Source organism: Pipistrellus kuhlii, unplaced genomic scaffold (assembly GCF_014108245.1).
Source record: "Pipistrellus kuhlii isolate mPipKuh1 unplaced genomic scaffold, mPipKuh1.p scaffold_m20_p_21, whole genome shotgun sequence".
Classification (NCBI taxonomy): Eukaryota; Metazoa; Chordata; class Mammalia; order Chiroptera; family Vespertilionidae; genus Pipistrellus; species Pipistrellus kuhlii.
In genome coordinates, this window is record NW_023425520.1 from 5,540,482 (window position 1) to 5,564,991 (window position 24,510).

The following is a 24,510-nucleotide window of genomic DNA, read 5'->3' on the forward strand; positions in this document are numbered from 1 at the left end:
AAGTCACTGAGCTTCTAGTTAGTACTGTTGAAGTAACAATATTTAACAAATTTTTGAAAACATCAAGACTTGAATTAGATTTTTTAGTGCCTACCTACTGATTGCAATGCTCCGCCAGTCTTGTTAAGATGTTAAAATAAAAAGCTAGAACTTATTAAAATGAATTCATGAACTATGTATTATATGATTATGTGTTTTCCAATGGAGTTTTAATAACTTAAATGTTGCATAAAGAGTCAACCTAATCTAATATAGGCAACCACTGCTCAAATTATGATATAATAACCTAGAGTAAGTACATTTTAAATTTAAATGAGCAAGATGAAATTACCAAAATAGTGGCATTTTACTTCTACAGTAACCTGACATTCCATCCCCTTTGGAAATTCATATTTTTAAAGATAATATAAAGATTAGAATGTTAAATACAATGCAAACAGGTAACAATCGTTTTTATGTTAGATTTTGCCATACTGACCTCCTGCTTTTCTTCAAGTAGGAACTGCATTCTCATGAGTGCATAACAATTTTGTGCAATGTGAGGCTGCACATTGAAAGCATGAACGACGCACGTTTTTATTTTTACCCCCTTTGATTATCTCTATATGGATGGTAGTAATGTTTATTTTTGGGGGTAAAGCATTAGTAAATCGTTTTTAGCTATTTGTAAGCATGTGTCTGTATAACTCCAACAATGACAATTATTATACCACAAAAAGGAATTTCAGAATGGTAGATTTAGAGACACTCAAAACCTCATTATATTGTATAACTAGAGAAACTGAGGGACAGAAGAGGGAGGTAAGTCCATGGCCTCTCTAATAAGTATTAGTTAACCAGAAGCTAGAAAACAGGTTTCAACCATTAGTTCAAAGCACTATTTACCACAGTGCGCTCTTGTAGAAATTGCTAATGCACATCTCCCTTTGGCCTCAGGATCTTCTACCAGACCTTAATGTGATTGCAAGCCGAATGGCCCATCATCTGGGGCATAGCCTTGGGATGCAGCATGATGATTCCCCATGTACCTGCACTCAGGAAAGATGTGTGATGGATAGAGGTGGAAGGTAAGGCTCAAATGGTATAGAGAACACATTTAAATATGTAGGGAGTGACTTTTGATTCAAATTCCATATTGTAGGGGTATATTGTGATTATATGGAATTTTCCTAGTATACTCTAGAAGGCCTATTACAAAAGCAGTTCCAGTAAGATGCTTCCCTCAGGGAGCTAAATCATACCCATTGGTAGTGTATCTCCTAGTGATGTAATAAGAGAAATTCTAAAACTCCATCTGAGCACATCGAAAAAGTACATGACAATCAATTATTTAGTTACTATAACAAGCTGTTCAGGAGAGGAACATACTCCACATGCCTTGGTTTATCATCTTTCTCAGCAAAGCCTTCGTAGCTACCAGATCCAATTTTTCAATCCTGTCCCCTCACACATATACTCTAACAGTATGCACACCCCCAGTCCTTGCTTTAATCTCCCCCTCTAATACTAAGAACTATTAATGCATTCTACATTTTACATATTTAGTTATTTCCCTTCTCCATTGGAATCCATGTTTCATGAAGTCAGGGTTCTTTTTTTGTTTTGTTTTGTTTTGTTTTGTTTTTCTATGTTCTTTGTTATAGAGCCCTGTCTAGAAAAGTCCCAGACACATACAAGGCACTCCCCAGATACAGAATGAGAGGATGCCCCGCTTCCTCTCAGCCTTGAACTAGCTGCAGTCAGGCCCCAAGCCTTGCACATCTCTGAACTCTCACAGTAGGTGCATGTAGTGCGTTGTATAAAGTAAGAAAAATATTACTTGATGGTAACCAGTGCTCTATATATTGATTAAATGGAGGAAAGTAGCCAAAGCACCCAAGCACAGTGACTTCATAAAGGAAGAATTCAATAACCGATATCTAATTTTATATGGTTATTTACATAATGAGCCATTTATTTTCAGGGCCCCACCATCCTTACCTAATTATCTAATGTATTCAGGACTCTAAATGTCCTTCTGTATTTGATCTATCTGTCAATAAGAATAGAAAGGAGTCAAAACAAAACAAAAAATAGGAGGGATGTCAATTTCAGTTTTTTTAAACTATATCCTATTCCTAAGATGTGTTTGATATTATTAAATGAATAGTTTGTTTCAACAAATGTTTATAGACAACTACTCTGTTCCAGCCACTGTACTAACTAGTGCTTTTCTTTTTCTGTTTTTTTTTTTTTTTTTTTAATTTTTGTTAATTCTCACCTGAGGATATTTTTCCATTGATTTTTAGAGAGATTTTTAGAATGTGTCTCTCTCATATCCATGTTTCTTTCTTTCTGTCTCTTCCTTTTCAAAGTAAAGGGAGAGACAGAAAGAAAGAAACATGGATATGAGACACACTGATTGGTTGCCTCTCGCATGTGCCCCAACCAGGTCCGGGGATCAAGCCTGCAACTGAGGTATGTACCCTTAACAGGAATCAAACCCATGATTCTTCAGTCCAAGGGCCATCACTCTATCCACTGAGCCAAACAGGCTAGGGCAACTGGTGCTTTTCTTTAATTTTTTTTTTTTGAACGTGTAACACAGTCTTTGCATTGAGAAACTGTGATCTTACATGGATGGTAACCAAGTATATAGATTATTTCAAGAAAAAATAAAAAGTGGTACGGGAGCAGAAAGCAAGGACCATCAGCTTAAACCAAGGTTCACAAAGAATTTCCGGGAGCAGATGAATAGTCCAGTCACTGCTATAACAGAAAGACAAGAGTAGGGAAAATAAATAGACTTTTAGAGTTTAGTATTTATATTTTTTTCTTTCTAAATTATTTATAAAATTTTCACAGTGATTCTCCCAGTATGCAATGATATGATTAATCTTTGCTTTTAACTTATCTCTAGCATTCCTGCACTAAAATTCAGTAAATGCAACAGAATACAGTATGAGAAATTCCTGAAGGAGTATAAGCCAGCATGCATGTTTAATGTTCCATTTACTGATCACTCAAATGATTCTCCATCTTGTGGAAACAAGAACTTGGATGAGGGAGAAGAATGTGACTGTGGCTCTGCTCAGGTATTTGCAAATGATGTCTTTTTTTCTTTTCTTTTAATTAACAAAAGTTTATTTTTATAAGAACCTGGCTCCACGCCAGACACAGAGGACAGGAGAGCACAGACAGCCACCTCGTCTTCCATCCTCGCCTCAGCCTGGCAAGGTTGGGGAACTAGGGGGGCGTCCACACAGGTGACTGGACAGAAGATGTGCTATTTTCTGACTAGAGAACACAGAGGGACAGGAGGACACAGAGGAACATAAAAACAGAGATGCCAGCAGTTAGATGCATGTCTAGGCCTGAAACGAAAGGAAGTCTGGGCTAGACATGCAACTGGGAGGTATGGCCTCCTCTGAGAGCTGGGCCCCTGGGGAGGGGCTCTGGTGCCTGCCACCCTCAGAAATGACCTTGCGTTTGGGGCTCATGTTGCTTCCTGTCCCCGGTGGGTGCAGGGCACCCAGTAGGCCGACAGGTGCAGCCAGAAAAAGCACAGATGAGACCAGGGCCAGCAGAAGCTCAGAAAACTGTAACCTTTTCTGCTGACATGAGACTCTCAGGTCTGCTCAGCTTGGTCGTTTTGTCTAGGAGCCTGACACCAGAGCTAAGAGGGTGTTGGCACTGAGAACGAGCCCCTGGCCGACGGGAGGGTGGACGGGTATATTCTTATTAATTTCAGAGAGGAAGGAAGAGGGAGAGAGTGAGATAGAAACATCAATGATGAGAGAATCATTGATAGGCTGCCTCCTGCACACCCCCACTGCGGACCAAGCCCACAACCTGTGCATATGCCCTTGACTGGAATCAAACCAGGACCCTCCAGTCCATAGACCGGCTTTCTATCCACTGAGACAAACTGGCCAGGGCACATCTTTAAAGTACAAAGTTTGTGCTCAGCTAGAACCTAGGCAGGGATATAACCATTAATCAACCATGATATTCTTTATAAAGCTTTAAAAACTGTGCTTTTTTTTTTCTTATTAGGAAATAGGCTGTTGGTGCAGCCTTATCGAAGGCTTCTTACTGAGTAATAAATTGTGTGTAATGATCTTGCTGGAGGTCCAGTCCATCACAATTGCTGCTTTATATATTAACTAGAGGCCCAATGCATGAAATTTGTGTCAGAGTTGGCCTTCCTGCCTCAGGCTGCCAGCTCCAGCTTCCCTCTGGCACCTGGGACCTGGGCTTCCCTCCTGCCCTGGCTTCATCTGGAAGGACATCCAGAATGATGCCCTGTCTAATTAGCATATTACTCTTTTATTATTTTTTAATATATTTTATTGATTTTTTACAGAGAGGAAGAGAGAATTAGAGAGATATTTTATTGATTTTTTTTACAGAGGGATAGACAGTTAGAAACATTGATGAGAGAGAAACATCAATCAGCTGCCTCTTGCACACCCTCTACTGGAGATGTGCCCACAACCAAGGTACATGCTCTTGACCGGAATGGTACATGGGACCTTTCAGTCTGCAGGCCGATGCTCTATCCACTGAGCCAAACCAGTTTTGGCTACCCTTTTATTATTATAGATGGACTCTTCTTGTAAGTAGGGCCCATTTGTGTCATCTCTGGCCTCTCATGCACAGTAGAAATTCCCTCTACAAAATCCTTCACAGTCTGTCCTGTTTTACTCTGGAAATTATGAGGCTAGCTATAGCCTGGTGTGACAGCTCATGTTATTAAAAAAAAAACTGTCTTATAATTGAGCGGGAAACTTATAACCTTTCACATATTTATTGCAGTCTTGGTCTCTGAAAGTTAGAATAATCCTTTGAGGCAAATTTTAAAGTAACTCTTCATCTGCTTTCCTTCAACGTAGAAGTTATTTATTTCAAGAAACTGTCTTAGACAATTTCTTCTCAAATTACCACGTTCAGATGCATCAGCTGGAGATGTTGATAAAATGTGATTTTTTTTTTATTCAATTGCTCTGGAGTGGGGCTGCGATATTTCATTCCTACCAACTTGAAAAATTATACTGATGCTGCAGGTCCAAATACCTCATTCTGAGAATGTGCATTGGAGACATGGCACAACTCCAAAAAGTAAGAAACCCACACCTGAAACCTATATGATATGTTGACTAACGTCATCCAATAAATTTAATTTAAAAAAATAATTCTAATAGGATGGCAATTAAGGAATTCCACAATCAGAGTGGGAACAGTGACATGTCCAGAGGTTACAAAACATGAAGACTTCAAATGCCTTTCATGAAATGTACAGAGGCTTAATTTTGAAACTGATGCCTCTGCTCATGCAGATACTTTGTCATGGTTCACTTTCATCCTCACGTAGGAAGTAACTTACATGACCGGATGCAGACAGTTTTGTTTGCAGTTTAAATTATGAGCAGATAGAGCCTATGTGTCCAGCTTGCTGTTATTATTTAACTAGGAGCCCAGCACACGATTTGAAATTGCAAAGCACAGTCCACCCTCAAGTCACTGGTCTGGCCCTGCCTCCCTCTCTAGGGCCCTTGAAGCAGTCACAGTGGCTGCTATCAGGCCCTGCCCCAGTGCAGGCACGGAGGCCTCTGCCACCCCCCTCCCAACACCGTGTGTGTAGCCTCCTCCTGTCCCATCGACCCATTACAGAATACTGGTTAATTAGCATATTTCTCTAGTAAATAAATTATACACACACACACACACACACACATATATATATATGATAAATGCATTAAAAAATAAATGTCGGCCTGAAATACTTGGGTTCTTAAGGAAAATGTGAAATCCGATCTTCAGAAGTTGTATTATCTCACATCAAACCTTTAGAATAGAGAAGCAGCAAGACCCTCCTGGAGGACAGTCATCAGGAGAATGGGAGGTCATGAACTTTGGGATACAGAGCAACCTGGTGGGAAGAAAACCAAGTAAAAGTCCCCAACACCAATGGCAAGCAGTAGTCTTTATAACAGTTTGGCAAAAGTAGGTTTACAGTAGTGAGTATGGGAAACAGAGTTTATTCTTGTATTCTTATTTATTATCGCATTACTGTAAACCTATCAATACTTCTGCGCCACCTTGTATAGCTGTCATAGCTAAGGACCAGGCCTTTGTAACTTAACTCTGACAAACAAGTGATGCTAAATTACCCAGAAGCACAGCTAATTAACGCTTCAAACAGGAGACAAACTGCAATCCAATTCCTGATTTTAATTTTTGGTTATTGCCAGGAGTGCACTAATCCCTGCTGCGATGCCGACAAATGTCTGCTGAAGCCAGGATTTACTTGTGCGGAAGGAGAATGCTGTGAATCTTGTCAAGTAAGACCCTTTGTTAGCACCAGATTTCTCTGTCTTTGGTTGATTAAGTGAGCAGAGGACCAAAGTGCTGTCTGGCCATTAAAATCCTATGCCACTAATCCCAGACTGGGGCTCAGCTTGCTTGTACACAATAGCACTCTCCTGAGGTGCTCTGACTTCTAAGCACTGCACAGTGTTTTGGTCTAGGAAATGGAGAAGTGGGTATACAGTGCTTGGTGTTTCAGAAATGGAGTTACATGGCTAACGATACTCTTGCTTCTTTGTAAATAATTACCAAACCATTCAACCTCAGGTTGGGGCAGAGGTGTGGATTGGCATCCCAACAAGAGTGAAGAAAGAGGGGAAAGGATTATGCTGGAATTGGAGATGTGTTTCTAGGCAAGATGACCAGAAATCCCAATGACTCTGTGCAAGCATTTATTGACACTTCTTTTACCCAACTGGATTGTGAAATCACAAGGGAAGCATATCTTAGTCATCTTGAAATAGTTTCAAAACTCACACAATTAAATGCAGATTGAATGGCTGAATGAGAGAATATGTCCACGAAGTGCCCTCCTATGAGAGTCAGGGGTTGGTTCTACTTTATGGGAGACATCTGATTTCTTGGGAATGGAGATTCCTCCTCATAGGCAGGGGCTTCCAGGTGTGTGTGTGTGTGTGTGTGTGTGTGTGTGTGTGTGTGTGTGTGTGTGATGGTAGTAGTTGGGGGAGAGGAGAAGTTCAGGGGCAAAGATTGAAGAAGACAAGATGAACAGAACATTTATTCATTTTTTCTCAATTCATGCCCCTCCCAACTCTGCCCAATGCTGTTCTAATACCGAATTTCAAAAAACACCAACTTGGCATTGCTTAAATTAATCAAAGCCAAAGCTTTTACAAATGATAACTCTCCCTGGAATGGAAAAGGAAGGTATGATTCAGTCCTAAAAACTTTTCGAGATAAACCGATCAACCTTCCTCCTACTTACTGAACCTTACCTAACTAAATGTGTCGAAGATTTAATCAGTTTGTTTTTCTTCCACAGATGAAAAAAGCTGGGTCAGTATGCAGACCAGCAAAAGATGAATGTGATTATCCTGAAGCGTGTACAGGCCACTCCTCTGGGTGTCCCAAGGACCAATTCCATCCAAATGGAACTCCTTGCAAGAATGCAAAAGGCTACTGCTTCATGGGGAGATGTCCCACCCGGGACGACCAGTGCTCCGAACTGTTTGATCATGGTGAGACCTTACAGTGGGTACTGATAATGCTAATAGCCACTATTCCTCTGCTATTGCTCTATACAGGGGGGAAGATGGGAAATAATGCCATGTGTGGAATTTTTTAAAGATATTATCTAGCACCTCTTCATATACTATCTTTAATATTAATTGATATTACCTCTAATATTAATTGACTGTATCATCAGTATGTGGGTTAAGGTCTGTTTATTACTTTTTATATCCATATTAAGTATCATCCTGAGGGAATAGAATAATCTTTAAATTACTTATTTATTCCATTCTGCTTCACCATCACATAATATTGAAATGTCAATTACATCAGAAAAAATAAAGTATTTTATAATTAACAATATTCGTGCTTTCATTGTTTTACTTTTATACATCATTTTGCATTCCAGAAGCAAAAGGAAGTCCTGATCTCTGCTACATCATGAATAAAAAGGGAGATAAATTTGGATACTGCAAAAGCCAGAAAAGCAAATTAATTCCCTGTGAAGACAAGTAAGTGCCTTGGGAAGAAGAATTAGTGCCTCCGAGAGGCTTTTGGCAGATCAGAGCGGCTCTTGTTCTGGCAGCTGTTAACTTCTTTTTGCAGCGGTGACTGGGATGAGGGAAGTGGAAAGAGGGAGCATGCATCCCTGACAGTGTCAGCTGACATGTATGTGCTGTATGTATTTGCTGGAAGTCACAGACTATAAGGAGGGAAGATAGGAAAGATGTTATATTCTTCAGAGGGAAAAGGAGGAATAAAAAAAGAGAAAGGAGCAACTAGGAGAAAGAGGAAAGTAAGTAGAAAAGGTAAAAGGAGGAAGAGAGAAGGAAAGAATGAAGTCCTAACAAGGAAAGTAGAAGCTGACATTGAAAGAAAAATGGAAGAGTTAGAAATTAGATCTGATTTTTAAGAGCATGAGCATAGTCTGTGCTTGTTGGTGATACTTGGCAGGGCTTTGCATACCATGGAACAGGATTTGGCCTGAAAACAACATCAGGTGAAAATGGACAGTTATTGAACTTCCTTTACTTCCAATTACTTCCTAATCCTCAAAACGGAGATTATAATAATCACATATCATGGGTTTATTGTGCTCTATGCAAGGGAGAATAAGAAAGAAATATTAGCCTCCTGATTCAAGTTATGTTAATTCAAATTACTAATTAAAATATTCTTCTGGCCCTAACTCAGTGGTTCAGCTCAGTGGATAGAGCGTCGGCCTGTGGACTGAAGGGTCCCAGGTTCGATTCTGGTCAAGGGTATGTAACCTTGGTTGCAGGCAAATACCCAGTATGAGGTGTGAAGGATGCAACTTATCAATGTTTCTCTTTCTCATTGATGTTTCTAACTCTCTATTCCTCTGCCTTCCTCTCTGTAAAAAATCAATAAAATATATTTTAAAAAAATACTCTTCTGTAAGCTTAAGCTAATATAGATGTGTGAGAGCCACAAAGATATCAGAAAGAAATATGATCAATTTATATCTTTGCCTATTCATCTCAGTTCCCTGGGTCAGGACTGGACTACACCACAGCCTACCCTGCTCCTGGCCCTTCCACAACTGGCTGGCAAGCCAGGGCCTAGAAAGCAGGGACCAGGCCACCTCAGGGCAAGCTTAGTGTCCGAAGTTCTATTCTGGTCCCAAGACTGAGAATACTGTCTCTTTCCTCCAGAGATATCAAATGTGGAAAGATATTCTGCACCGGAGGGCAACACTCATCTTTCCTCGGAGAAGAAAAGATCTATCATATGAAGGCTCCAAAGCAGAATATCACCGCAGACTGCAAAACCTTTTATTATTACCACAATCTTAGAGATTTGGGGCTGGTTGCTCCTGGAACAAAATGTGGAGATGAAATGGTAAGATGAAAACTCTTCGTTTGATTAAGTCTTCTTGGTTCAGCCACTATAAAACATCTTTGGATTCTATAAGAGAAAGCAGAGGGAAAAATTGGTAATTTTTATATTGAGCAGAGTAGCAATGACATTTTCACAAATATTCATTTTATTTCAGCTTTATTATACCAAATGATATGTAAATATTATAAATGTGCTTAATTCATACCTTACAGAGAAATTGAATAAAATTATAGACATAATTTTTAAATTAATTTGGATTTGAAGCAGCCATACATTTTTCATTTATTTTATTCATTGGGCCATATTTACTGGGCACATACTCTGGTGCCAGTGACTGTGCTGGACTCAGATGATACAAAGAGGAGCGTACTATGTTATTACTACCATACCCAAGGGCTTTCAAAGCGGTGTGACCAATGGACATTTGAGGCCCAAGGACCCACTTTCCTTATAGAACATGGAATGACATCTTACAATGAGTGACATTTCAGCTTTGACTTGATGAACAACATTTTCCAACACACAGAAAATGAGCAACGACTTTTTATGAATAGATACCTACCTACATAATGTTTATGGCATGATCAGATAACTGATCATTTCAGTGTGGCTTTGGATGAATTGGAATAAAATTAAATTGCACAGGTAGAATGAGGCCAGATTCGAAAGGGCTTATGACTGCAAGTTAAAACTTAAGAATGCATACTAAAAACAACTACCAACTCACCCAGGTTTATAAACACAAGCATGTATTAAAAGCATATAAGAATTTATTTTTTTAAATTAGCTCTTTTGAAATTGAGTACTTTCTGTGGTATGGCTTCCCTTCGCTATGCAAAAATCCACAAACATTCCCTTCATGTAATGTAATAGAGAGCTGAATTAGAAAACAAAAACTCAGAATATAAAAAAGGATTGGAGTTAAAAAAGAAAACACAAACGTAATAAAGACCAAATAATTAACTATATAGTTTCCCATTAAAACGACTAAATAAATATCAAAATGAGCCAGTTCCTCAACCAATTCCTAATGAGAGAATCCTTGTGTGGTAAATGCTAGTCTGTAGAGGTATCACAAAGACACTGGGAACAGGATTTTTCATTTTATTCTTCTAATAAGATACTATTTTTAGACATATAGAATTTAAAATGCATAAAAAATGTTAGTTTCTCTTAGTAGTTATTTTTACTTTATATTAGTTTCAAGTGTATAACATAGTGGTTAGACAATCATATATACTTTGTAAAGTGTGCCCCTGATATTGCCAGTACTTAACTGGCACTATTCATAGTTATTACAATATTATTAACTACTAGAGGCCTAGTACATGAATTTGTGCACAGGTGGAGTCCATAGGCATGGCTGGCAATCTGAGCTGATTGGGGCCAACTCACCCTGTCTGGTCCAGGGTGCAGGTGGACCAGATTTGGGGCTGTTGGGAACCCAGCAGTAAGCTAACCAATGGCCAATTCTGCAAGGAATCAGGCTCCCTCCTCCTTCCTGTCTGGGCTCAGGGTGCAGGTGAACTGGATTTGGGGCTGTCAGGGTCCCAGTAGCAAGGTCTGGGTCAGTGTGCATCATAGCTACCAGCTGGCCATTCAGTCATTCCGTTCGTTCCAGTCATTCAGTTATAATGGTTGCTTTTTAGGCTTTTATATATATAGATATTCCCTATCCTGACTTTATAGCCTCGTGAAAGAGTACTGTAACTACCAATCAGCATTTCTCACTCCCTTCCCCTTTTAACAACTATTAAGTGCCATTGCCACTTTTGTAAAAAACTTTCTGTGGTAGCCTGTCTCTGTACTGTGGAAATGTTCCATTGCAATGACGGAAAGCATAGATAAATTTTATTGTATGCATTAGTTTATGACAAACAGAGACCTTTGTGATAGGTAGGGTCAATAGAACAAAAAAAATTTGAAAAGTCAAAATATTGGGTCCTCAGTTCCACACCCTTTCTGTGTTAAATGCCCTCTTTTCTTATGAATACTACAAAGTTCAAAAATCTGACCACTGCTCCAACATCCAACAGACAAAACTGTATTGCCATGCTTATCTCCTACATTCCTTTGTCTCTCCATCTCAGTTTCTTATTCTTACTTATCCTTATCCTCAGGTCACCTTTCACTCCCTCCTGCCACTATTATGGTGATCGATCCCTTTCCCAGTTAGTTTCCCCTCAATATTTTCCACCAATCCAGCCCACATCCCTGTTCATGGAGCAGCACTGACCGTTTCAATGTTCTCTTTCTAACACTGCTGGAAGGAAGCAGAAGGAATCATGAGGCTGTGTTTCAAAGGTCAACACTAGTGTACACTAATGTACTAGGCCTTCACCTTCACTCACCACTCACTCACTGGCCAGAACAACTTCCATCCTACGAGCTCCAATCATGATAAGTGTGTCCTCTTAAGGTGTACCATATTTTATCTTTTATATAATACTTCTTTACCTTTTCTGTGTTTAGATACACAAAGAAATATCATTGTGTCATAATCATCTACAGTGTTCTGTACAGGTTTGTAGCCTAAGAGCAATAGGCTATATCATGCAACCTAGCTGCATAGAAGGCTATACCATCTAGGTTTGTATAAATTCGCTCTATGATATTTGCACAATGACACAACCACCTAATGACACATTTGTCAGTACATATCTCTGTCATGAAGTGACATATGACTGTATATTGAAAATCTATTCCATAAGAATAAGCAAAGAGGACAAACAACAATAGACATAAAATAATTGAATAGTGGAAACCAGAGATGTCAGTCCCCTAAGGGGGAGGGGGAAGAATATATATATATATATATATATATATATATATATATATATATAATCTTTTTGAAAAAAGTTAAATTTATACTTAATACAATTTAAAAATATATTAAATCCTAAAATGTTATAATTTGCAATTAAGAAGTACAACCTTCAAAGTACAAAATAAACCATGGCTGCTAGTTTATTTGTAATTTGGATAGCAAGCCATCAAATATGTACTACATAAAAATTGTAAATTAGCCGAAACCGGTTTGGCTCAGTGGATAGAGCGTTGGCCTGCGGACTGAAAGGTCCCGAGTTCGATTCTGGTCAAGGGCATGTACCTTGGTTGCAGGCACATTCCCAGTAGGGGGCGTGCAAGAGACAGCTGATCAAAGACTCTCATCGATGTTTCTAACTCTCTACTCTGTATCTCTCTCCCTTCCTCTCTGTAAAAAATCAATAAAATATATTTTTAAAAAATCATAAATTAGAAGCTTAACTTCTTAACACAGAAAAGTAAGATAAAGAATTTTTTTTAAAATAGCTCTAGTTGCTTTTGTTCAGAGGTTAGAGTATCGGCCCATGGACCAAACAGTTGCAGGTTCGATTTTGGCCAAGGGCACATACCTGGGTTGCAGGTTTAATTCCGAGCCTTAGTCCAGGTGCATGTAGGAGGAAACAATAGATGTGTTTCTCACATCTATGTTTCTCTCTCTGTGTCTCTCCCCTTCCCTTCCACTCTCTCTGAAAAAAAAAATAATAAAGAAAAGAAAAAATATATATCAACGGGGGAAAATCTTCCATTGAAGATTAACAAAAAAGTAAAAAAATGAATGAAAACAGGAAAAATAGTTCTAAGAAATCTAATCCAGATCTAAGAGAGAGATCTAAGAATTCTTAGATAAATAAAACATAATAGAGGTAAAATATAATTAAAGAAATAATAACAATAAATGTTTTTGAGTTGAGGAATGCATAAAATGAAAACTCAAGCCCAAACCGACGCTCAGTGGATAGAGCGTCGGCCTGTGGACTGAAAGGTCCCAGGTTCGATTCCAGTCAAGGGCATGAACCTTAGTTGCAGGCACATCCCCAGTAGGGGGTATGCAAGAGAGAGCTGATCATTGTTTCTATCTCTCTATCTCTCTCCCTTCCTCTCTGAAAAAAATCAATAATATATATATATATTTTTTAAATGAAAACTCAATAACAGGAAGAATTCATAGAAAGAGAAGGACATTTATACTTACCTACATACCATGAAGTCAACAAAAATGAAAAACAACCATCTGAAAAAGAAATTAAGAAAATTCTCCCACTTACAATATCATCAAAAACAATAAAATACTTTAAAATATTTTTTTAACTAAGGAGTTGAAATCTATACACTGCAAAATGTGACTTTGATGAAAGAAATCGAAAACACAAACAAACTGAAAGATATGCTGTGCCCATAAATTAATGCTGTTATAATACTCATACTACCCAAAATAATCTGCAGGTTCCATGCAATTCCTACCAAAACCCCAATGGTATTCTCCACAGAAATAGGAAAACAATTCTAAAATTTGTATGAACCACAAAGATTCCAAATAAGCAAAGGGATTTTGAGTAAAGAACACAGCTAGAAGCATCTTATTCCAAATTATATAGTAATTTACACAACATGATGGTGGCATAAAATGGACATCTAGACCAATGGAACAGAATAGAGCTGAGAAACAAATCTATGCAATCTATGCATATATAGTCAACTAACCTTTGAAAAAGGCACCAAGAATATACATGGGTAAAGTACAGTCTCTTTATAAATGAAGTCGTGAATACCGGATATCCATATGCAAAAGGATGAAATTGGACACTTACCTTGGGCTATGAACAAAGATTAACTCAAAATGAATTAAACACATAAATGTCAGGGGTGAAACACCAAAACTCCTAGAGGAACACACCTAGAGGAAAGTTAACTAACATGGTCTCGGCAATGACTTTCTGGATATGACCCCCAAAACACATGCAGATTAATGTTTGAAGAATTAATGATGCAGACATTTTAATAATTAAGAAGTTTGTGTAAACAGTATGTGAATGCACAGTACATTATTTTCAAACTAAAGGCCCAGTACACGAAATTCATGCACAGGTATGGTCCCCAGGCCTGGCCAGTGATCAGAGCCAATCAGATTTCTCACCTCCCCACTTCCTCCTTCCCTCACTCCCTCAGGGCCCTGCCACCACCACTGCTGGTCACCTGCCATATTCTGCGCCGCCCCCTGTTGGTCAACACACATCATAGTGAGCGATCAAACTCCTGGTCTCCCAGTCAAACTCCTAAGGGGACACTTTGCATAATAGCTTTTTATAGGTAGAGATGACCATCAAACCTTTATAGAGGATTTCTTATTTCACAAAAGATTCTACCTGCAATTATTTATAATAGAAAAAAATTATGTAAATTCTAAGAACAAGTAATTCCAATGTATCTTGGTTATTTTATTTCTAGGTGTGCATCAATGGTGAATGTGTGAATTTTGAGAAGTTCTACAATTCAACTAATTGCTCTTTTCAGTGCAATGAAAATGCTGTAAGATTTGAATACTTTTTAAATTAATGTTTTACCAGACATTTATTTACATAGGACTTATTCCTAGGTGTGTGTGTGTATGTGTGTATGTATTCATGCACATGTTTGTATAGTGATCTTGAAATCAAGTGTACATTTGGGAACTGTTTTTCACATAAATAAAATTGATCCAAAGAGCCAAACCATATATATATTTATATATATATCCAATATTGCAAGTATATGTTTTATTATTAGACTGGTAATCTAGAAACCCAGTACTTAAGCATATAAAATGTCCTTGAGCTGAGGAATGTATAAAATGAAAACTCAGTAAGAGGCAGAATTTATAGCAAGAGATGGACACCTAAAGTTTAAGGTTGGATCCATCATAATATCGCTTATAGTTAAATTACCATATTTTTCGGACCATAAGACGCACTTTTTCCCCCCCAGAAGTGGGGGGGAAAAGTCCCTGCATCTTATGGTCCAAATATAGCCTACACATATACTTTAAAAAAAAAAGTTTTTTTACTTGCCCGGCTCTGTGTGGTCTCTGTGTGCTTGCCCCGCTCTAAAATGGTTCTAAATGCTGCTGTTTACTTTACAGGGTTGATTACATGTGTTTATGACTGTGATGTTGGGTTTTAATGCACATAAAATATTTTAGGACACTATTTGTTTCAGAATCTTTTTTTCTTCATTTCCCTTCTCTAAAAACTGGTGCGTCTTATGGTCCGGAGCGTCTTATGGTCCGAAAAATACAGTACATCATGTCAACATTTGTCTAAAACTATTGAAAACAACAACAAATCATTATATATATTTTTACTCGATACTATTCAATAATAGCAGTGCCTAGCAGTCATGTTTGTGGGTAACATCTTCCTAAGCCCAATTAATCAGTAATATTTATATATATAAATACTCTTTCAAATACTATATACTAATATATGTATATCTATTCATATATATATATATTATATATATATAATTTTAAATTTCATAACAACTGAAAAGGTGAGTCCTATTTCTATGCCTGCTTTTACAAATGGAGGACACATTAAACTTGGTTTATGTGAAAGGAAAAGTTGATATTTAAACACAGAAAGAATGTATGTTCTTAACTATTGCAAAATACTCTAATGAACTAAGCATGGTTCCCTAACTTTTATACCACATTAATATTACCTCATTATTATTAAGCCTAGTTAGAGTCTGTTCCTTGGCTGTGATATATTCAACTTTAGCAGGGACTGTTCCTTTAATACAATTGATGCCTTCTGGAAAGATAACTCAAGCCATCTTGTTTACCTGGTTTTAATTTTTTGGAATCATTCTCTTGCTCAAATAACTTCAAAGGTGGTTGATTCTTGTATTTTGTTTGCTTATTTCTTTAAAAAAATTGATTTTAGTACACAGTTTAATTACTCAATAAAAAGTGTGTGCGTGTGTGTGTGTGTGTGTGTGTGTGTGTGCATGCGATGTAGAACTAGCTAGCATTACACTAAGTGAAGTACAAAACAACGCTTATGTCAGTTATTTGGTAACATTAAGATTGACTGCTCTTCCAGGTGGATGGCAGTGAGCTCCAGTGCCAATGTGAGGAAGAAGAGATAGTTGTGGAATGGGAAGAATCCTTAAATGTTACAAGTGAGCATCCTAGAATATACCATCCTGCATATATCAAAAGCATAGCTAGTGATATATACATATATGTAATAGACTCTTATTTTCTGAGTCTATTACATATATGTTGTGTTTCTGCATGTGTTTATATGGTATTTTTTTCACTTGTTTAAATACTCACATTTGAATTTACTCCCATTGTTTTTAGAAATAATGTATCTTCTAAATTTTCATTCGGTCTTCTAAGAGCCCATAACTCAAAAAAGCTTTTTCTATAGTCTTTATAATAACTGAAAATCAAAACTTTTCTGCTGATTGTGGTTCCCTTAAAAATAAGGAGTGTTCATTGCTAACATAGATGGTAATTTGTATAATATTATAGCCTTTTCCTTTAAAATTTAAAAATTGTGGGGAGAAGGAATCAAAGTATTTTAAGGAATAGAGAACTGGTCTGTAACAGCTCAGTTAAATGTTAATATTCCACTGTCTTAAAGTTTAAGTCCTGGTTGAAGCTCACGGTTGTTGTTCTGTTTGTTTGTTTGTTTGTTTGTTTGTTTTTTACCATTCTAGATATCTCCATCCTGGTTGTAGTCCTTGTCCTGGGTATCATCGGTATTGGAGGAATTGCTTTTTTGATTCGCTACCTAATCTGTTTTAAATTGAAGCAGATTCAGAGGTATGTCTGTCTTCCTCTGTGTTGAAGAAGGCCATTATTGGCTTTGTTGAGAATATATTGGCTTTGTGTCCATAGAGGGTACTTGATGGACACCTCTTATAAAAAACCAAGTAAGAGTAGCCGTATATCAAATTCTAATCCCAATGTTTATCCCAGTCATTCCCAAACTTGATGGCACATTGAAATTACAGGGTTGTTGTTTTTTGTTTGTTTATTTATTTTGTTTTTAAATCCTAATTTTGGTTTCTCCATCTTATTTAATTGTTATAGGCTGTAATAGGAGTATCCATCTTTTAAAAATCTCCTTGTTGATCTAATATTAACCACAGGTGTATTCCCTATCTTGTATCAATGTTCCACTTCCTTTTGACAGCCCACCTCGGGAGAGACTGGGAGTGGAGAATAAAGGATACTTTGGTGACGAGCTGCAAACCAGGACTGAGCCAATCTTACCTGATATTCATCCCCTACATGTAAGAACACTTCATTTGCAGTAGTTGATTAACTTAAAAAGTTAAGTAATGTGTGTTTGAAGTTGAAGTAGCCCTAAATCTAAATCAGTTAGAAGTTGCAGAATAATTTAACAGTTTCATACCAAGCCTTCAGTCTACACATGGGGAGGGAGAGAATGGCAATACCCAAGCAAACCAGGACACTATTTCAGAGAAAACTGTATTGGTTAATACAATATTGATTTGTCCACTAGTGGAAAAATACAAGCATAATCCACATTAAGGGGAAAATGTCTTAGTACATTTAAAAGAACTGAAGTTAAATAAAATATGTACTTAAAATAAAATCATATTAAAAATCTGTAATGGAAAGATACTGGGAAAATCCCCAATTAAAAAGTAGATAACAAGTTCCAAGGAATCCATGGGTCAAAGAAAAAAACTGAAAGAAAAATTAGGAAGTATTTTAAGTTACAAGGAAACGAATCACAACATATCAAAACTTATTGGAAACATTGAAATTAGTAATTAAAGGAAACTTACAGCAGTAGTTTCTTATGTTAGAAAAGACAAAAGGTATCAGGTCAACAACCTCAGCTTTCACTTTAAGAAACAAGAAAAAGTAAAACAAATGAAACTCAATGTAAGCAGAGGACAGGAAAAAATAAAATGTTAGATTAGTCACCGATGAAATAGATAACAGAGAAAAATCAATTAACACAAAGCTGTTTTGTAGAGAAGATTAATAAATTAATAAACCTTCAACCAGACTGATACAAATAATAAGAGACTTTCAGAAATCAGTAAGGTGACTCACAGGAGATTATACACTTGTTAAATTGATAATTAGAGAATATTATGAAAAAGCATCATTTCAATATGATCATGTCAAGGGATAGCAAACTTTTTGAAAGTTACAAATCCTCAAGCTTATTCATGAATAAATAACTTGAATAGCCCTATATCCATGTAATAAAGAAATTGAGTTTGTAGTAAAAACCTTTCCACAAAGAACACTCTATGCCCATATAGCTTTACTAGTGAATTCTACTAAACATTTAATGATGACATAATACCAATTACATATAAATTCTCCCAGAAAATGAGAGAAAAGAGTTATTTTCCAACTCATTTCGTGAGCTCTGTATTTTTCTGTTACCTAGACAAAATTATTACAACTGAAAAAACTACTGGCCAATACTTTTAATAAGTATAGGTGCATAAATTATTATTAGTTTTTAACCAATTAAATCTCATAATATATAAAAAAAGAAAATGCATTGTGACCAGTTGGAATTAATCCCAGGAATACTAGTCAAATTTAACATTTAAGAAATCACTCAAGCTAATTCACTGTATTATCAGACTAAGATTATAAAATCATATGATTATTTCAAGAAAATGAAGAAAAACATTTTCAAAAGATGTAATATATATTCCCGATAGAATTTAGTTAAGTAAAATATAAGGTAACTTACTGAACCTGATAAAAGATATCTATAAAAACAACAACAAATAACCTATATCTAACATCATATTTATGGGTAAAAGATGAATGCACATAAATACATGCATCTCTTTCTTACAAAAATTAAAATTTTTAAAAATGACAGGACTAAGTTGTACGGTTGAGATATAAATATTTGGGCTAAAATATACTGACATGAAATGAAGATTTCATTATTTTAAGGCAGGAAAGTGACTAATTTGGGGAGGGAGAGGGGATAGCATAATGATAGGAAACGAAATGACAGTTTTATTTCTCAACAAATGCAGTGATTACAAGGATATTCACCATCAACGGTTCATTAAGCCCTGAATCTATTTGTGTGTGTTTTATCTGTATTGTATTTTCCATGAACTGATTAAAAGTAAATTAAGGACAACAATAGCAAATACTAGTGGATATGGACAATGAAAACTCTCAAACATAACTAATGAAAATGGTATAAACAATGGGGAAAATCGATATTATGTATTAAAGTTGATCATACAATGGCCTGTGATCCAGCAGTTCCTGCCATAGGCATAAACCCAACAGAAATGCGTCCTGTGGAATTGGAAGCCACTTACAATACTGTTCTCACAGTAAGACAAATTGCTACGTATTCATACAATGGAAACTAATGATAAAGAATAATAGATGACATACTGATATCTACAACATAAATCTCACATACTCTTCAGCAAGACACCAAATCTACAAGCAAGCTACATGATTCAATTCATACCAAGGTCAAGAATTGGCAACACTAACCTATGGTATTAGAAATCGGGGAACTAGTTACAACAGAGAAGGGAGGGACTTCATTGCAGGAGGTAAAGTTTTGCTTTTGGATCTGGGTGGGGGTTGCTTACACGGAGGTATTCATTTATGAAAAGCCATCCATCTCTACACTTAGTACTTGTGCATCTCTGTGTATATTTTACATAAAGGAAAAGGTTATTGAAACTTCAGAAATATATATTTAGCAATATATAATTTATATATATGCAATATATAGTCTTAGTAACATATGAAGACCTAAAAAATGAACTGCCAATCCTGCAGAAGTCCCTACAAGTAGTGGCTTGCTTAGTGCCTTTAACAACAGCCATGATTTTCTATGTAGTTAGCCCACTAAAGACACACACACACACACACACACACACACACACACTAAAAAACAAAACAAAACAAACAAACAAACAAAAACCCACACAACTGTGAGTGCAGCTTAAGAAGCTATAAAGGCATTTCTTTTAAAAAGTAATTAATGAATAAAGCATTCTTGATAAGATTACCCTGATGAAACTGCCCAATGGGACTGTTTCAAGAAGGGAGTATAAACCTTAAATTTTGAGACGAACTATCAACTGACCACAGCGGGTTGCAAATGCCAATGAAAACATAATGGTGCCAATATTTTAAAACAGGGAGTCTGGCGGTTCACAGTGGTCTGGTTACACAGCTCCAGAGGTTTTGAATGCTTTGATATTTCTGCATGTCCCATATGCCCTTGTGCTTTTTCTGCACAATAATGTAGACCCTGCTCCCACCCTACACCAAGGAACACATGTATGGCCTGGAGCAGAAATGCTTCTTCTGAACTTCACTGAAGTATTTAGGGACAGACAGATCACCTTTCTCTGATTATATGATGGTTTCTTATGTTTATCCACTTGTGCTTTTATTACACCGGTGGTGACCCCAGATGATAAAAATAAACAAGTCTTAATTGTGTATTCAAATGGGTGGAAAATATTGTGTGATGATGTTTTGTGGCTATACTAAGGTTTCGTTGAGACAAAGTCAGATAATGATGCCAATGTGTATGTTTACCTTGAGGTTTAACTAAGAAAGTGTATGCAAATGCTTGGTTTAGACTTGTTGTATTTATCATAAAATCACATATATAATATTATGTATCCAGCAAGATGATTCTCTCAGCAAAACTGGTTTGGGAAAAGTCGTTGTTGTACTTTCCTTGTTACATCAAGGGGGCTTGGCTAAGCTCTGGCTCTGCACCAATGCCTCTCCTAGGTCCTATTTCCACTGGAACACGTTTCTAATTATATTAACATCTGCCAGGGTTAAAGGAGAGCACTTTAGAGGGTTAACCTCCATCAGGCATCTGTGTATTAGCCTAGTAAGTTCTGAAGGTCTGCAAAGACCTTCAAGGTCCAAAGGGATATAATGGTTGTGGAATTGCAGGCACCCAGACAATTGAAGATACTAAGATTCAGAGGCTAACAGGCTTGCCTAGTGCTACTCATAACATAATACAGACAAAAGCTTCTACCCTTTTCATTTGTAAGTTGGCTTTATAGTTGAAATCTGATACTCATTCACCACAAGAGAACAACCTAGGAAGAAGTCTGTTTCCATATATTTTAATATTTGTACATTTACTAGGACTGTATTCCAGGAATGGCTGGACATTTATTTCATGGGCTTGGAACAGAGTCATCCTGGCTTGAATACCAATTGCAGGTTCATAGTATTTCCCTTCACCAGAGAAGAGCTGCAGAGTCGCTGGAGAGACTTCTAACCCATTTCTCCAATCCCCTCTGCATCGCACTGCTATAGCCCCTTGCCTCCTTTCTGTTAGTTGTGCCAGTTTTTTCACAGCAGTAATAATTTTGATGTCACTTGACCATTCATTGGTTCCTTGAAAAGATCCAATAATATAATATAACTGTCTTATTTGAGGCAGAAATAAGCCACTTTCTAGTTCTCTGTAGGGCTGGGATTCAGGCGGGAAGAGCACAATGGTTCATGTGAGTATGCAGTCAGAGATGGTCTTTATTTACAGTATTGGAATTGTGTTCATCATGAAATCTTGGAAATTCATTTTATAGTATTATCACAATTACTGAGTATGTGTGTCTCTTTTAAATATTGCTCCTGTGACAAGATAAATGCCTCGCTCACCTCACCCTAGTCCTGGCCCAGGTTCTCAGGGTCAACATCCAATGATGGCTTCCAATGAAGCCTTGATCAGCCTGAGGACTTTCCACTGGCTGAGAAGGTATTTTCCATGATCAGTCTTGACGAGAGAGACACAAATTAGCCAGATCAGCACACTCATGCATTAGAGACTAAGTCACAAAAGAATATTACAGGCTTTCTAAGATCACCCAAAATGCTGGTGGCTGTTTCTACATCTCTATCTTCAAGGTAGATAGTATGGTGCTTCTTACTGAGAACAGGGTGCTGAAGCACCAAGACTCTCAATTGTATGTTTCTTGTAAATTAGCAATGATCGTTATGTCATTTTTATTCATAGCCAAAAGGATGCAATTAAGACAGTTTTCAGCCAGGCCAGTGTGGTACAGTGGTTGAGAATTAACCCATGAACCAGGAGGTCACAGTTCAATTCCTGTCAGATTTCCAGCTCATTCCTCAGTAGGGGGCATGCAGGAGGCAGACTATGGATGATTATCTCTCATCGTGGATGTTTCTCTTTCTCCCTCTCCCTCTCTCCTCATCTCTCTAAAATCAATTTAAGCCAAAACTGATTTGGCTCAGTGGATAGAGCCTTGGCCTGCAGACTGAAAGGCCCCAGGTTCAATTCCAGTCAAGGGCATGTACCTTAGTTGAGGGCACATCCCCAGTAGAGGGTGTGCAGGAGACAGCTAATCAATGTTTCTCTCTCATCATTGTTTCTAACTCTGTATCCCTCTCTCTTCCTCTCCGTAAAAAAAATCAATAAAATATATATTTAAAAAAATAAAATTAAATTAATTTTAAAAAATTAAAGAAAAGATAGTTTTTTGTTTGTATTTCCACAGAATCTGCCTATCACACAAGATGATCTAAGAAGATGCTGCACATGCAATCAGGACAGGCCTTTTTATAAGCTAGTTTTACTGGAATTTCAATTGATATACTTTTTGAATGAAATATCTTGAGAAATGTTTGCAAATCTATTACCAAATATTAATATATTGTTGGAGAGATTCACAAGGTTTACAAGGAAAAATAGTTTCTGATAAAACTTCACTTTACCAGAATTGTCTCTTCCCTCCTTATCCCATAGGGATTTACAAACTATTCTAGATTTTTCATGAATCAAGAAGCTGTCATCTGTGTGTATATGTGCACATGTGCACATGTGTTTATGTACAATACCTGATGCAGTTCCTGACACAACATTTATTTATTATAGAAACCTGCAAGTAGAGAACCAAGAGGCCTTGAAGATTCCAATCCACATGCCAACATGGTAGGCTCCCAAGACAGGAGTACTTTCCCCACCCCCCCCCCTTTATATTTTCCAAAGGCTAGCTTCATTTTGTGCTCATTGACTGACTAAGAACATCCTCTGCTCTTATAAAAAAGAATAGGATGGTTAACATTGTTTCTTCTGATGTGCTAACATTTCTAAAATAATCTAGCAGGGCACACTTTAATCTAAGAGTTTCAACCTGACCAAAAGATGGAGCTAGAATTCAAGTGTCGGAGTTTTAAAATAATAATGACAAAAACAAAACTTTCTTCTCAAACTTTTCTTGGCCAGTGCATACAAACTCATGGGCTTTCATGAAGTATTTTAAAGGACATCATAGTACTGGCAATCACAGAAATGGTATCATGTCTAGTGGTAAAGATTTTTTCCCCCCATGATTGGTTTATCAAAGTTTTCTCTTACCGAATCAATAAATGACTATATCTCAGGCAGAAGGTCACTTTTGTGTATGTTACAAAATGTATCTCTGTGTTAGAAAATTTATCAAAATTGTGAAGGGAGACAAAATTATCAAAGGGAGACAAAATTAGAACTGTTTGGCTGCATTTCAGAGTTTTTGTTTTCTTTCCTTCTTTCATCCAGTCATTGACTATTATTGAGTGTCTACTGTGTACTGGTTTAATACGAAGCTTCCCCCCTCAAAGCATCCTTATAAGAAATCCAGCCCAATACATCTTTGTTGTTGGGATGGTGAAGAAGGGATATTTCTAATTGCCCTACCTCTTCACAATGATGAACTTGTCTCATGCTGGAGTGTGAAGAGAGGCACTCCTAGTGCAAGCAAACTGGTTCCATCTAATGAAAAACTAAGTGGTTTTCTTTCTTTTGTGATAGGCTCATTCATTTTACAATAACTGCTTAATTAACCCTGGCTCAGGAGAGCTGGGAAATGTCGATAAATGTACTACAGCAATATCCAGAAAGATTATTGCCATTAGTAGATATGAATAAGTAACTGAAATAGTACATGCTTATAGATTTTACCAAAACAACTTATTTTTAATCATATGTTTCTATTTAGAGCTTGAAATTGGATATCCAAAATGGATGCGCAAGTCTAAGTTGAAGCTGCTAGATGCATGATCTCTTCCCTCAATATTCGCCTCACAAATGTTGGTAGTTTTTCAAATGTTTTATATCCAGACAGAAAACATTGAAGAGAAATAACTTCTTTCTGTAATATTTGCCTATAGAATTCATAGCCTTTAGTGTAGACATATGCTACAAAACTTATTAAAGTTTTTCAAATCCTTTTTAGCTTACTACCAATATTAACAGTCTCCTTGCT

General features: G+C 37.0%; 1 protein-coding gene across 1 annotated transcript in view; it reads left to right on the plus strand.

The window, feature by feature from the left end:
• Positions 1-24,173, plus strand: part of ADAM7 (ADAM metallopeptidase domain 7) — a 51,440-nt gene extending 27,267 nt beyond the window's left edge. Inside the window, exons 12-23 of the mRNA XM_036450581.1 lie at positions 937-1,067; positions 2,900-3,074; positions 6,234-6,323; positions 7,352-7,547; positions 7,949-8,051; positions 9,216-9,402; positions 14,674-14,754; positions 16,308-16,386; positions 16,933-17,038; positions 17,412-17,511; positions 23,142-23,198; positions 24,057-24,173. Of these exons, the coding sequence (XP_036306474.1) occupies positions 937-1,067; positions 2,900-3,074; positions 6,234-6,323; positions 7,352-7,547; positions 7,949-8,051; positions 9,216-9,402; positions 14,674-14,754; positions 16,308-16,386; positions 16,933-17,038; positions 17,412-17,511; positions 23,142-23,198; positions 24,057-24,173 (1,422 nt within the window). The remainder of the gene's footprint in view (positions 1-936; positions 1,068-2,899; positions 3,075-6,233; positions 6,324-7,351; positions 7,548-7,948; positions 8,052-9,215; positions 9,403-14,673; positions 14,755-16,307; positions 16,387-16,932; positions 17,039-17,411; positions 17,512-23,141; positions 23,199-24,056) is intronic.
• The last annotated feature ends 337 nt before the right edge of the window (positions 24,174-24,510 follow it).